This window comes from Portunus trituberculatus, chromosome 4 (genome assembly GCF_017591435.1).
Source record: "Portunus trituberculatus isolate SZX2019 chromosome 4, ASM1759143v1, whole genome shotgun sequence".
Classification (NCBI taxonomy): Eukaryota; Metazoa; Arthropoda; class Malacostraca; order Decapoda; family Portunidae; genus Portunus; species Portunus trituberculatus.
Window position 1 is genome coordinate 5,804,803 of NC_059258.1, and position 12,697 is coordinate 5,817,499.

A 12,697-nucleotide genomic window follows, 5' to 3' on the forward strand; every position below is an offset into this window, starting at 1 on the left:
ATAGTGAAAATGGTAATACTAATGAATACTACTATTTCTACTAAGCAGTCCTTGAGTGAGTAGGGAAACTTGACATTATAGTTTAGTTTGTTGCCTTTTATTCCTAGGATGTGTGACGGAAGCAGTAATACTAGAGAGTAGAGATAAGGAAAGGAAGATTGTATGAGTGAAGAATGTTAAATTAGAAAGAAGAAAGAAAAGAGATATTTTGATAAGTTTTATATGTCCGATTGAGAAAGTTAAATGTAGATGGGCAGAGTGTGTGTGTGTGTGTGTGTGTGTGTGTGTGTGTGTGTGTGTGTGTGTGTGTGTTGCACTAACCCCCACACCCGCTCTGACAGAATGAAGACCCAAGCATATCAAGTGAGCGTCGATCTCAATTCCTGCGCTCTTACAAGATAAAGAAAAAGGCACTATGGGATGAAGAGTCTAAGGTCCTTACTGTGTCTGTTTGTTTGATGCGCGTATACACACACACACACACACACACACACACACACACACACACACACACACACACACACACACACACACACACACACACACACACACACAGCTTATCATGTAACAATCACATACATAAACATGAGTCAATATTTTTCTTTCTTTTCTCTCTTTTATTCCGAGTATTGAAATCAGTTTTATGTTTATTCATTCATTTATTTTTTATTTATTTAATTTAATTAATTAGTTTATTTATTTATTTATTTTTTTTGTAATTGAATTTTTATTTGTTCTTGTTGAAACATTCTTCTTTCTGTTATTATTTTTAGAAGATTTTTCTTTCTTATAAGCACAAAATGACACTACACTTAATACATCTTGAACATGATGATTTTGTTTACTTTTATTTCTATTGTTTTTATATTATCCATTTTCATTTATTGTTGTATTGGTTAAATTATTTTATTTCATATTGTTTTCTCACATTTACCAGTTTTCCTTGATATGAGTAGAGGTTGTTTAGAAGTGCGATACATTAACACTGTAACTCTGCTTTGTGGTATGAATGTCGGCTTTCAGTGGGCGTGTGACTAACTACTAACCACTGGAGTGCCTCGGGTGTACCTTGACAATGAGGAAAATTATTAACATACCACTATTTTGCTCCTGAGCCCCCCACCCCACCTTCCTTGTTGGTGACTGACACACTAGGCAGCTTGTCCCGGCATTAGAGTTGACTCCAGATGCACATACAGAACATGAGCATAACCCACTGCTTGATGTTATTCATTGGGGCTCATTCCTGTCAGCTGTTGGGTTTTAATGTGTAGTGTTGTAAGGATGCTGGGGTACTGACAGTGAGATTAGGTTTAGTGAGAGTAAAGAGTTTAGATTTGGTAAAGTTAGAGTAAGGAGAATAAGGTGTCATGATAGAAGCAATGGGAGACCTGTGAGGGAATTGGTTGTGTGTGCTTGTTGCAGTGTGATGTTTGAGGACACACTTAGTTGCAGCAGAGTGGAGGATGTGACAGGAGTAGTGAGAGGATGTGAAAGAAGGCGGACTGTAGTGAAGGGTTGTAGCGAGTGGCAAAGACAGCATACTAGAATGACACAGTAAAGTAAGGAGACAAAGAATTAGTGAAGGCAGAATTAACTAGCTATAACACAGCACAGAGTAGTGTTATGTATGAAGGAGAAAAAAAGGTAGTTAGGGAAACATTAACTAGTTTTGGTATACACAGCACAGTTTTGACAGAGGAAAGGAAGTTGTGAAGATACCAACTAACTGACTGACTGAGGAACAATATGAATGAGGAAAGGAAGTAGTGAAAGACATGACGGGTTTGTCACTAACAGCATTATCAATTAGTGTATTGAAGAAGAAAAGGAAGGACTTGTACTCAAAAAGAATGCAGGGGAAAACAATTGGTGGTATTTTTGAGGGAACCTGGCATTGTGAATCTAGACTATATAGATCAGCATGTTGCATTGTCACCCCACTAGGAAGATAATATAACGTTTTACAAAGGTTACACCCCTCCGTGCACCGCCATCCAGCCTGTGTTTTCCTTGGCATCTCACACACCATTGGTTATGCAGAGTGTACCGTGAGTTTCTGTAGATATTGGTGTAGGTAAATGTACAATTTATTTTAAGTGGAAAAATTATGTGCGTATTTTCTCCTTGGAGTAACTCATACTTTCACCTCCACCAATATTCATAGAAGCTCACAGTACATTCTTTGACAATACATGAAAGTTACCAGACAGAGCCAGTTCCAGTAACATTTTTTTCATTCACTAACCAACAAAACCTATTCAGTCTTTGTATTTGATGAGGCAGTTACCAACACAAGAATTGTTTTGGTTTGGAAGCTTACAAAGACTTAAACTGGAATTATAATAAAGCATGAAAGATATTAAACAGCATCAGTTCCTGTCATCTCTTCATTCTCTAACCAACTAACAAAACCTTATTCAGCTGATTCAGGCGATTGCTGACACGAGAATTGTTGTTTGAAAGCTACTTTAACTGGCTCTTAGTGTGTCTGTCACTGTCTGGCTACACTAACACTGAGGAAGATATGTGTGGGATGCCCTGGGAATGTTTGGGTGATGGGTAGGTTTAATATATTTCCTGTGATCCACTAATTTGAGTTTATAATAATTTTCTTCTGCATGTTTTGTGATGATGGTGTTGAGTATGTGTCTTTTGTATCAGTGTTTGTGTGGTGTTGAATGTGAAGCGTCCATGTTTTAGTGTTTCCTTGGTGATGGTGTAAATGCACATGGTAATTCACTTTAAGATTATTGTTTTGTTCTATTGATAACTGGTAGTGTTAACTCATATTAATTGATTGCCACAGGTATTCACAAGAAGGAAATGATGGTGGGTGTTGCATGCTTGAGAGGAGCAGGAGGAGGAAATGAAGTGAAGTGGTGTGTGTACTTCCTATCTCTTATCTTGATTGTGTGGTGTCGGCATGGATAATTTTTGAAGTATGGTGCATAAAGAACCGTGGCGAGTTGTTAGTATGGACTTGTGAGAAAACATTGAGGGAGATAAGTGAATGGATGAGACAGAGAATTCAAGGTGGGGTTCGTAGCAGGTGCAAGTTAAAATAGGATTAACGTGTGACAGTAAGGGGAAGTAGTTAGAGGAAGAGTAACGAATGGTTCACTAAGCAGGAATATTCATGGAAGTTTCAGGATTGAGTTGAAGAGACAAAGTGCTGTGGGTTTGCAAAGGTAATGATGATCTTGAAGGGGCAAGAGAGTGTTATGTAATGCTAGGCAGGGTTGGGGATTTAGTGACGATGTGTTATTGTGTCATGGCCAGGTGAAGGTGGTGATGAGGATGAGATGATGTGTTATGAATGAATCAGGGTCATGATAAGGAGGAAGTGTGTTACTTATGATGTTGGTAAGGCTAAGGGTGACTGAGCAAGAATACTTAGTGATGGAGAGTGAGATAGGATGATGGTGAGGATGAGAGAGGCAGCAGGATAGTAAGGATGGGGATGACAGGGCAGGAACACCTAATGACAGACAGTTAGGATGATGGTAAGGGTGAGAGTGATGGAGAGCAGGGACACCACATACCAGACACCAGAGACACTCCCACTCACACAGACTCCCTTCACAGGTCCCAAACATCCACCTGGACCCAAGGCGTGTCTACCAGGTGCTGCCCTTAGTGGCGGCCACCTCGCCTTCCCCCTTGGCCCAGCAGGACCCCAGATCCCGGGGGCAGGAGGCCACATCCCGTGACCCCAGGCTGGCACAGGAGCAGCGGGCGTCAGGCGGGGAAGCTTCAAGGGACCCAAGGCGCAGCGCTGAGGTATCCCGTGACCCCCGCCTGGCCTCACACTCAGAGTCCCCCAAGGCCTCCCGTGACCCCAGGCTGGCCGGGAAGGAATCCAAGGAAAAGAAGGACAAGGAGAAGGACAAGGAGAAGGAAAAGGAGAAAGAGAAAGAGAGGAAGGAGAAGGAGGATAAAAAGAAGGAGAAGGAGCATCACAGAAGTAGTTCAAAGAAGGAGTCATCTTCATCTCCGTCATCTTCTTCTTTGTCAAGTTCAACACGAGACTCCAAGAAGAAAAAGGACAGTGGAAAGTCCTCTTCATCATCTAAGTCCTCATCCAGCTCCTCCAAGTCCAGCCACCACGAGAAGGAGTCCACCACTGCCACCATCACCACCACTACTACCACTCTTACTGCCTCCACCACCACTACTCTCACTGCCTCCACCACCACCTCCTCCTCCTCATCCTCTCCTTCCACTTCATCCTCCTCCAAAGACTCCAAGAAGCTGCCCCTGCCATTAGACTCGGTGGATGGGCCAGCCACCTTCAAGAGTGATCGGCGGAGGAGCCAACGGATGTACAAGAAGCGTGAGGAGAGCCCCGACGACACCCCGGAGCCCCAGATCAAGCGGAGCCGGGGCGAGGTCACATCAGATTCCGATAGTGACCATTACGACGCCAATAGGCCGAGTCCGTCATTGTACAATAAGCCCGGTGAGTACGAGGGCCAGGTGGGGCAGGTGGGACAGGCCAGGGGAAGGGGCTTGTTTGTAGGCCTCCTCCTCCCCCTTGCCTCCTGTTCCCACTCCTGTCTTAGGCCCCGCCCAGCACTGCTGCCCCCTGGTGTGTGTCTCAGCGCGTTCTGAGTCACCTTTGTGGCGAGTATCTTTGCTGCTTCATGCCCTCAGTGTTCTGTTATGTCCCCAGGGATGGCTATGCTAGTCACTACCATCACTGTAAAGCCTTGACACGCCAGATCTCCCTTCATCCGCCCCAGCCAAGCCAGTGTGATCAGTATGAAAAGTGACACCCAGACTCCCCTCACCAACCTCAACATGCACCCCACAATGGCACATGGCAGTGCTGCTCACAGTGCCGCTGTTGTGTTGTATGGCAACACTGGCTGGCTCATTCCATTATCTTTATCCTTTTATCCAACACAAAGCCAAAAGTACCTTTGTATTGTAATGTGTATTCACTTAAACAAGTCAGTGGTGTGTGTAATGTTGTACCTCTGCAGGTGTCACATTACTGTACTGTTCACTGATATATGTGGCTGTGTTCAAGCTGCCCCTTGCCATCATTTCTAACAATCTGAGAAGCTAATTAATACTCTTTTGTATTACTTGAATTGTGAAAAGAAACTTGCTTTTCTTTGTGATAGAGATGTGTATGAAATATGATAATTCCACAATGTTTAGTTACTCTGAGTCGAGCTGAGGTGTGAGGGAGTCTGGACTATGTTCCATAAAGATTCTAGTCATTGTCTCAAGTCTGATAAAGGGAAGCTCCTGAACAATGATGTCTGATGTGTCAAGGATTTACTGTATGATTTTTGCAGTATTATTGTTGTTACTATTATGATGATAGTTTATTTTTATATTAGAAATATATTTTCCTACTGACAATGTGTTCTTCCTGTGAATGTATATTGAAGTAAGAGAATGGGAGAAAGAGAGAATAACTTATTTTTTCCTGCACCAATCCTTGTGTCTGTAACACTCAAGTTTAAATAAACCCCCACCTCTGATAGCTTTGTTATTAGCACTGCTGGTCCGGTTAACCACTGCTGTAATACATGTCAGAGACTAGACACATTGCTTCACTTGGCTGTCAGTCACACACTCTTGCCCAGGCTGATAGCTCACTGTGCATCAGAAAAGCACAGAGGAGGCAGAGGCAGCCTGCACAGACACAGTGTGACATAGTAGGCAGGTTGACAAGACTGGTGGTGCCTCAAGATGCAATATGCATCACGCAGCAGAGTACCTTGCCCTGGCAATGGCCACAACCATCACGGAGCAGAAGCAAGGCAGAGGCAAAAACCCTCACCTACCAAGAGAGTTGGCAACCAAGCACTGTATCTGTGGCAGCTTTCTGTAAATCACTCAGATGACCAAGCCAACCTTGTGGACTGAAGTTGTTGCCAATCAGACGACCAGCCGGGCTGCTGGTGTCCTGAGGTTGTCCCCCTGAACCCACACACCTGGGCTGTTCACCTCGGTGTGTTTGATGAAGCTGCATCAATGAAAGAAAATGAACAATGTTAATCATGATGTGCTTCTTTTCTTGGAATGGATAGATGTAGGAGATTTTTTTTTCTGGTTTTCATTTTACCAACAAAGGTGAAGGAGTGTTACTCAGATGAATGAGATGAATTTTGTTATATTAATCAAAAATGTTAATAATTGTATAATACAAAACATTGTAACTCCTCTATGGTGTATTAGCATTGTGCAGAGAAACACACATCCAATATACTGCTGAGTCTGCAGACTTGCTGTGCGGCCGTGTCCAGTCTGTGTGACGGTGACGCTTGCTGAACTGTGTCAGGAGTCCGAGTGGTGACTGGGGAGGACAAGGCTGACATGAGGGGTGGCACAGGTTGTTAGGCAATGTTCTAGTAATGTATACTGTCAGAAGGACAGAAGGGATAGATAATGGAATTAACTAGAAAAATGGGGATTGAAAACCCTGTCTCATGTCACCTGTCAGTCTTGATGGGATGTTAAACTAATGACAAAAGGAAAGCATCTTGTAAGTTTACTTTGCATATTTTTTCCAGGATTGCAAATGATATATACTAAATATACTTAACATTACACTCCCATCACACCACTAGGATTTTTAGAGCTGGTGTTTGTGTAGTGTGTGTGTGTGTGTGTGTGTGTGTGTGTGTGTGTGTGTGTGTGTGTGTGTGTGTGTGTGTGTGTGTGGCAATTGAGAAAGAAAGAGAAAGAGACTTCTGTCATGTATCAGTATTGATGTGTTGGATCACTGTCATTGGCTTGTTGGTTGCTAGCTTGGAGAAAATCCCCTTATAGAAATAGTGTAATTAATGGCATTTCAGTGTGATACCATAATCCTGTGAGACATAGAGGCATGCGGTGCTGGTCCAGGATAGGCTCCACCACTTCTTGAATGACAATGTTTCAAAACAAAGAGACATGAACTATTTGAATGTCTCCTTCAGTATACATGTCATGAAGGTTGAAGGATTGAAAGTTGAAGTAGTAAAAGATACCAGCTTCCTGCAATACAAATTCAATTCCTCAAGGCAGAAGTTTTTGGAGAGCAATCATTCTTTTAACACTTCCCATTAATGGCATTAATGTGAATCAAGTTAACTTCCAGAGGCCTTTATTTCAGCTCTCTGGTGTCAGTGTGCCTGTAGAGTGACTGATTGACCAGAATGTCCAGTGTTGTGCTGACTTGTACTGATTAAATATTCTCCTTTGTAATTACACCATGATGTATTCAGCATCTTGATAATATTCTTACTTTTTGTGGACTCTGCTGTTTTGAGTATTTAAAAAGTGGCTCCTTTCATCTGTTTTATTACTGTGGTGCTTTGCCTCCCTGCCTGACTCACTGAATGACTGACTGGTGCCTCCTGTGTCTCATGAGGATCACTGTCGGGGAAGTATTACCATAAAAGTGTGTGTGTGTGTGTGTGTGTGTGTGTGCACATGAGCTGGGAATCCTTTTTCTGAAATATGGTAGACTGAAAGCATTCCAAATTGTTATTTTACTTGTTTTTTTTAACACTCACCTACTTGAGATGGGTCAATGTTACCCAAAAATTATCTTGAATCAAAAGTACATGATATCTTGTCAAAAATGCATCCCTGAACATTTTGTTGATACTTTTGTCTTAATATTATATGAAAATAATTGATGATATTAATGTACTGCTTTTGTATTATCTATATCTAATGCCTTGCTCTTCCTGTGAGTGCACCAAGCCCTCTGCTTCTCACACCACCACCACCACCACCACACACACACACACACACACACACACACACACACACACACACACACACACACACACACACACACACACACACACTTTCACGTGTAGGTGGTGTTCACCTAGCAGTGAGTAGGTATGGGATGTAAATCGAGGAGTTGTGACCTTGTTGTCCCGGTGTGTGGTGTGTGCCTGGTCTCAGGCCTATCCGAAGATCGGAAATAAAGAGCTCTGAGCTCGTTCCGTAGGGTAACGTCTGGCTGTCTCGTCAGAGACTGCAGCAGATCAAACAGTGAAACACACACACACACACACACACACACATACATACACATATGCAGCTTCCTTTATCTTATCCCTGTCTTGCAAGTGGCTTTAATTTCTTATTAGCACCTTTGGCTTTACACTTCAACTTTTTACTACGTTCCTATCTTCCAAGTGACCTTTATCTCCTGTTAAGATATTCATTATTACTCATATATTTCATTTATGCTATCCTATTTTGTAAGTGTCCTTTCTTTACGATTAGCAGCTATATTATCATCTGTGTATACTTTGTTTATATATAGACGAATGTGTAGAGTGGGTGGTAGGAAACAAATTGATGCAGAGGAATATACTCTTTGACATTTTGGCCACACAGCCATCCTCAAGAAGAGTGAGTAACAGGCGGGAGGCAAGGCAGAGTATATACACTCAGAGGTGGCTCAACCCACAGGTCCGTGCTGCAGAATGGGCTGTGATTGGCGGAGGCCAGGCAAGGTGAGCCTGGCGGCAGATCGCGACAGACAGTGCTTCTCCTTTATGGTAGGTTGTTGTGCTGGTCTTGATTTATGCTGACTCTACCCGTTTCCTTGTTCTTGATAACTTCTTTTGTAGCACCTTGGCTCTTCCCCAGTCTGGAAGGTGTCCATGAGAGTCTATGTGTTCCATAAGTGAGTTTGTCGTCTTGTTGTTTCAGGTCTTACTTATGTTCATAGCCCCTCCTCGTAATGCCCAGGGATGTTTCTCCATTTTGTGAAGCCAGCTATTATGGAGAAATGTCCTAGAGCATTAGAAGGAGAGTCTGCAAATATAAGTACGACTTGAAGCAACACAAGATGACGAACTCACTTGTGGTGCACGTAGACCCTCGTGGACACCTTCCAGACTGGGAAGAGCCAAGGTATTACACAAGAAGCTATCAAGAATGACAAGGAAACTGGTAGAGTCAGCATACATTGAGACCAGCACAACGACTAACCATAAGGCTGCATTTACGCCAAGCAAGCCGAGTTGTGTCAATTCAAGAGCGTCACTTGGTGCAATTCATTTTGACTCGTCTCCATTTACACCGACTGCGTCAACCCAAGTCAAGTCAGTACAGTGACCTGTCTGATTTCATGGAGAATGGATGCATGTTCCCTCGCTGAAGCAGCTGTTTTGTTGTGGCTTTGTTGTCACAGATATAAGAAGAGAAAACAAATCTGGATGCATGAACTGAAGACCAAGAGGCCAGATTTTGGAAGCATCTGTCATTTATTCCCAGACCTGGTGAACCATCCAGAAAAATTCTACAACTTCTTTAGGATGACGCATGAAAATTTTAAGAAGTTGCTGGAGTTGACTGGATCTTCCATAAAGAAAATCAACACTAACTTCTGGTGTGCAGTTGGAGTTGAAAAAAGAATGGCCTTTTTTTTTTTTTAAGGAACTCCACTTGCATGATGATCACACCATGATGGACTTGCTGTGACTGATGTAGAAAATGGGTCCAGCCCTATATGTAATTTGACATGATGTGACGTGTCATGACTTGATTTGACTCATCCGATGTAAATGTTTTTTTTTCAAAGATCCATACAAATTAATGTTAAACTGGGATGGCGATTCATGACCCATGATGAATCATCACCTTGATTTGATGCGACTCGACTTGGTGTAAACACAGCTTAAGGAAGGAGCATTGTGTCTGTCACAATCTGCCGCCAAGTCTCCACCAATCACAGCTCGTTCTGTGGTACAGATCTGTGGGTTGAGTCACCTCTGAACGTATATACTGCCTTGCCTCCTGTCTGTCACTCTTTCTGAGGATGACTGTGTGGCTAAAACGTCAAAGAATGTATTCCTCTCCACCAACTTGTGTTTCCCTACCACCCACTGTACACATATGTATACTTTCTTTACAAGCTGTCCACATTTCATCCACTCACCGTGACCAGTCCACCCCACTGTATTTATTGTCGCCCAATCAGTATTCAAGATGCATAGTGAAGGTCCATATAACTGTATCATGTTGCTTTCTTTCATTCATGTTTTTGTTGCTTGCTCATATTGTGTGGCAATATGAATAGATGATACTCATAAGTAATGCATTCAAGAACTCTTAGATTTTGAAGTTTTGATGTTTTAAATACCAGATAAAGAATTCCCATCTTGTGTCACTCTTCCCTGAGAGACTAGTGTGATGTGTGAGGGAGACAGGCTGATATCTGTGGTGGTTTTAGCAATGAAGATGAAAACCGTACTTATAGGAATAAAAGCTAAGACTAAACAAGGAAAACTGTTCTTGGTAAATTGAAAAGTGAGGAACCAGAAGGATATGTGGTTACAAATGTGCATCTCTTAGATGGATGAGTTGAGGTATGGTAAGAATGTGGATGAGGAAGTACATTTTGAGTGCATATACACATTTAAACACACACACACACACACACACACACACACACACACACACTTACCAGGTGACCCCAAAAGTTGCCAGAATGAGGCAATATTTCCTGTTTCAGCCAAGAAAGTGGATGCAGGCAGTGTTACTCCCTCCGCCACTGTTGCAGACACAGACTACCGCCAGTTCACCTCGCCGCCAACCAAGACCGAGGAAAATGTGTCACCAACCAAGAAGGATTGTCTCATTGACAAGTGAGTCCTTGTCTTCCATCTAAGATTTGTTACTGTATTGCCTTGCCCGCTGCTGCATGACACTCCTTAGCAGGCTTGGTCATTCACAGGGTCTTTAGTTGCCACTGTTTCCTTGGCCCTGCATGTGTAATTGTGTATTCTTCTCTGCTTTATAACTTCTGTATCATCCCAGACACCACTGCTGCTTCCTCTCTCTATTTTTACCAGTTTCCTTAGAGTCGAGTTGGTGCTGATTTCTGTCATTTGTATCTTCTTTTTCACCCTCTCATTCTTTGCAGCTCTATCATTGTTCCATCCTTCCATTTCACTCTGTCTTTCCATAACCTTTCTTAACTGTCATTCTCCAGATTCATTTAACTGATTACTGATTTTCTCTACTACCACCTAACCAAACCATCTCATTTTGGATCTTCTTGCTTCATAATGCATTCCACTCTTCTTATTTCTTCATTTTGTGATGTTTCCTGAATAACACACATTGTCCTCATCATTCTCTCCTCTGTTCTCTCCAATCTCCTCTCCTCAGCTTTCTTCAGTGTCCGCCACCACTTACATCAACCAAACCTTTGCTCCACAGACTGTTCAGCAAGGAGGATGTGGACTACCGCCAGCTACTGCCACAGCCCGGCATGCTGCCCACAGCCACACTGCCAGCAGCCTTCAAGATGGCTGACCAGGACGACCGTACTCCCCCCATGGACAAGTCTCACCAGCCCCCAAGGGAACCATTGGCACCCCTCAACAAAGACACCAACTCCCCACACCACCCCAAGACGGAGCCTGCCCGCCCCACCACTCCTGCCGTCACTGAGCTGGAGCGCACCAGGAAAAACAGCTTCAACAGTCCCCATGCTGCCTCCTGGGAGAAGTTCCGGCAGAAAAACCCAGTGTTCAAGGAATACCAGAGACAAGCCAGTACCTCGGGTGAGTGTGTGTGGCAGCGGCGGTGGTGGTGGTGGTGGTAGTGACAGTGTGGGGCAAGTGTTTGTGTGGGTGTTTTCTTTGTATTAGGATTTCTTAAATGACCCCTTGCTTGTGTGAGAGATTGGACATGGAAGATTGAGTAAATAATTAGTGGTCAGTGATCATTGGGGAGGTTGTACCTCTTTCTTTGTAAAGAGAAATGAGTGGATGTTATTATTTCCAGAGTCAGAGAGAGACTTCAGTCCCACACATGGGGACCAGGACATGCCCTTCTGTGGTGGCACCTCCCAGCAGCTGCCCTCCTCTCAGAGACCACCCTTCCCTGGCATGCCCTTCAAGGACCCACACGGCACCCCACATGGCCGGCCACGGGACGCACCCTGGCAGGCGTTTGAGGAGGAGGAACGCAGGGGCCATTTTGGCAGGAACAAGGCAGCGCAGGAGAACTTTAAGGTGTGTGTATGTGTGTGTAATAATAATACATTTGACCTTTGTGTTGGGACTGGCACTTTCAGTGGGCTTTTTTTTTTTCAACTGAAACAAAAGAAAATAATTATCCACCATTGAGAAGAAAACACTGCTTCCTTTGCCTTGTTTCCACACCAAGACTCAAACACTTGGATCGTCCATGCTGACCTTGCCACTCCCTCATGGAGTGAGCATTGAAGCACCCTCTCCCTTCAGCTGCTTCACCTCCTTGCCCCAAAGCACTGATGCCCATATGTCTCCCCAACAGGTGATCCTGGAGCAGGCCCAGGAGCAGCGGGACCGAGGGGAGATCAGTGAGTTGCAGTACCAGCACATGGCCAACCAGCTACGCCTCTTTACTGAACAGGAGCAGATCAGGGAAGCCAGGGAAAGGGACAGACTGCAGCCAAGACCCACCAACCAGCAGCAGCAGCAGCAGCAGCAGCCACAGCAGCAACAGCAACAGCAGCAGCAGCAGCAGCAGCAGCAACAACAACAACAACAACAACAACAGCAGCAGCAGCAGCAACAGCAACAGCAGCCACTGCCGTACAAAGGTTGGTGCATGAAGGCATGTGTTTTGTAGGGTGTTCTGTACAGATGGATTGGCTCTGATTAAACTTGGGGTTAGATGGTGGCAGGGAGTGTTCAGCACATAGTAAGGCTAATGTTGTTTGGCAGTA

The 12,697-nt window shown here is 43.9% G+C and overlaps 1 protein-coding gene across 9 annotated transcripts in view; it reads left to right on the forward strand.

Moving 5' to 3' along the window:
* LOC123512073 overlaps positions 1-12,697 on the forward strand; it is a 41,495-nt gene that overhangs the window by 17,631 nt on the left and 11,167 nt on the right. For 6 of the 9 annotated variants that reach the window (XM_045268263.1, XM_045268317.1, XM_045268273.1 and 3 more), the window contains 6 exons: positions 342-434; positions 3,589-4,462; positions 10,490-10,622; positions 11,200-11,546; positions 11,770-11,999; positions 12,283-12,571. In XM_045268263.1, the coding sequence (XP_045124198.1) occupies positions 342-434; positions 3,589-4,462; positions 10,490-10,622; positions 11,200-11,546; positions 11,770-11,999; positions 12,283-12,571 (1,966 nt within the window). The remainder of the gene's footprint in view (positions 1-341; positions 435-3,588; positions 4,463-10,489; positions 10,623-11,199; positions 11,547-11,769; positions 12,000-12,282; positions 12,572-12,697) is intronic. The other 3 variants (XM_045268308.1, XM_045268326.1, XM_045268334.1) reach the window with 1 other exon arrangement.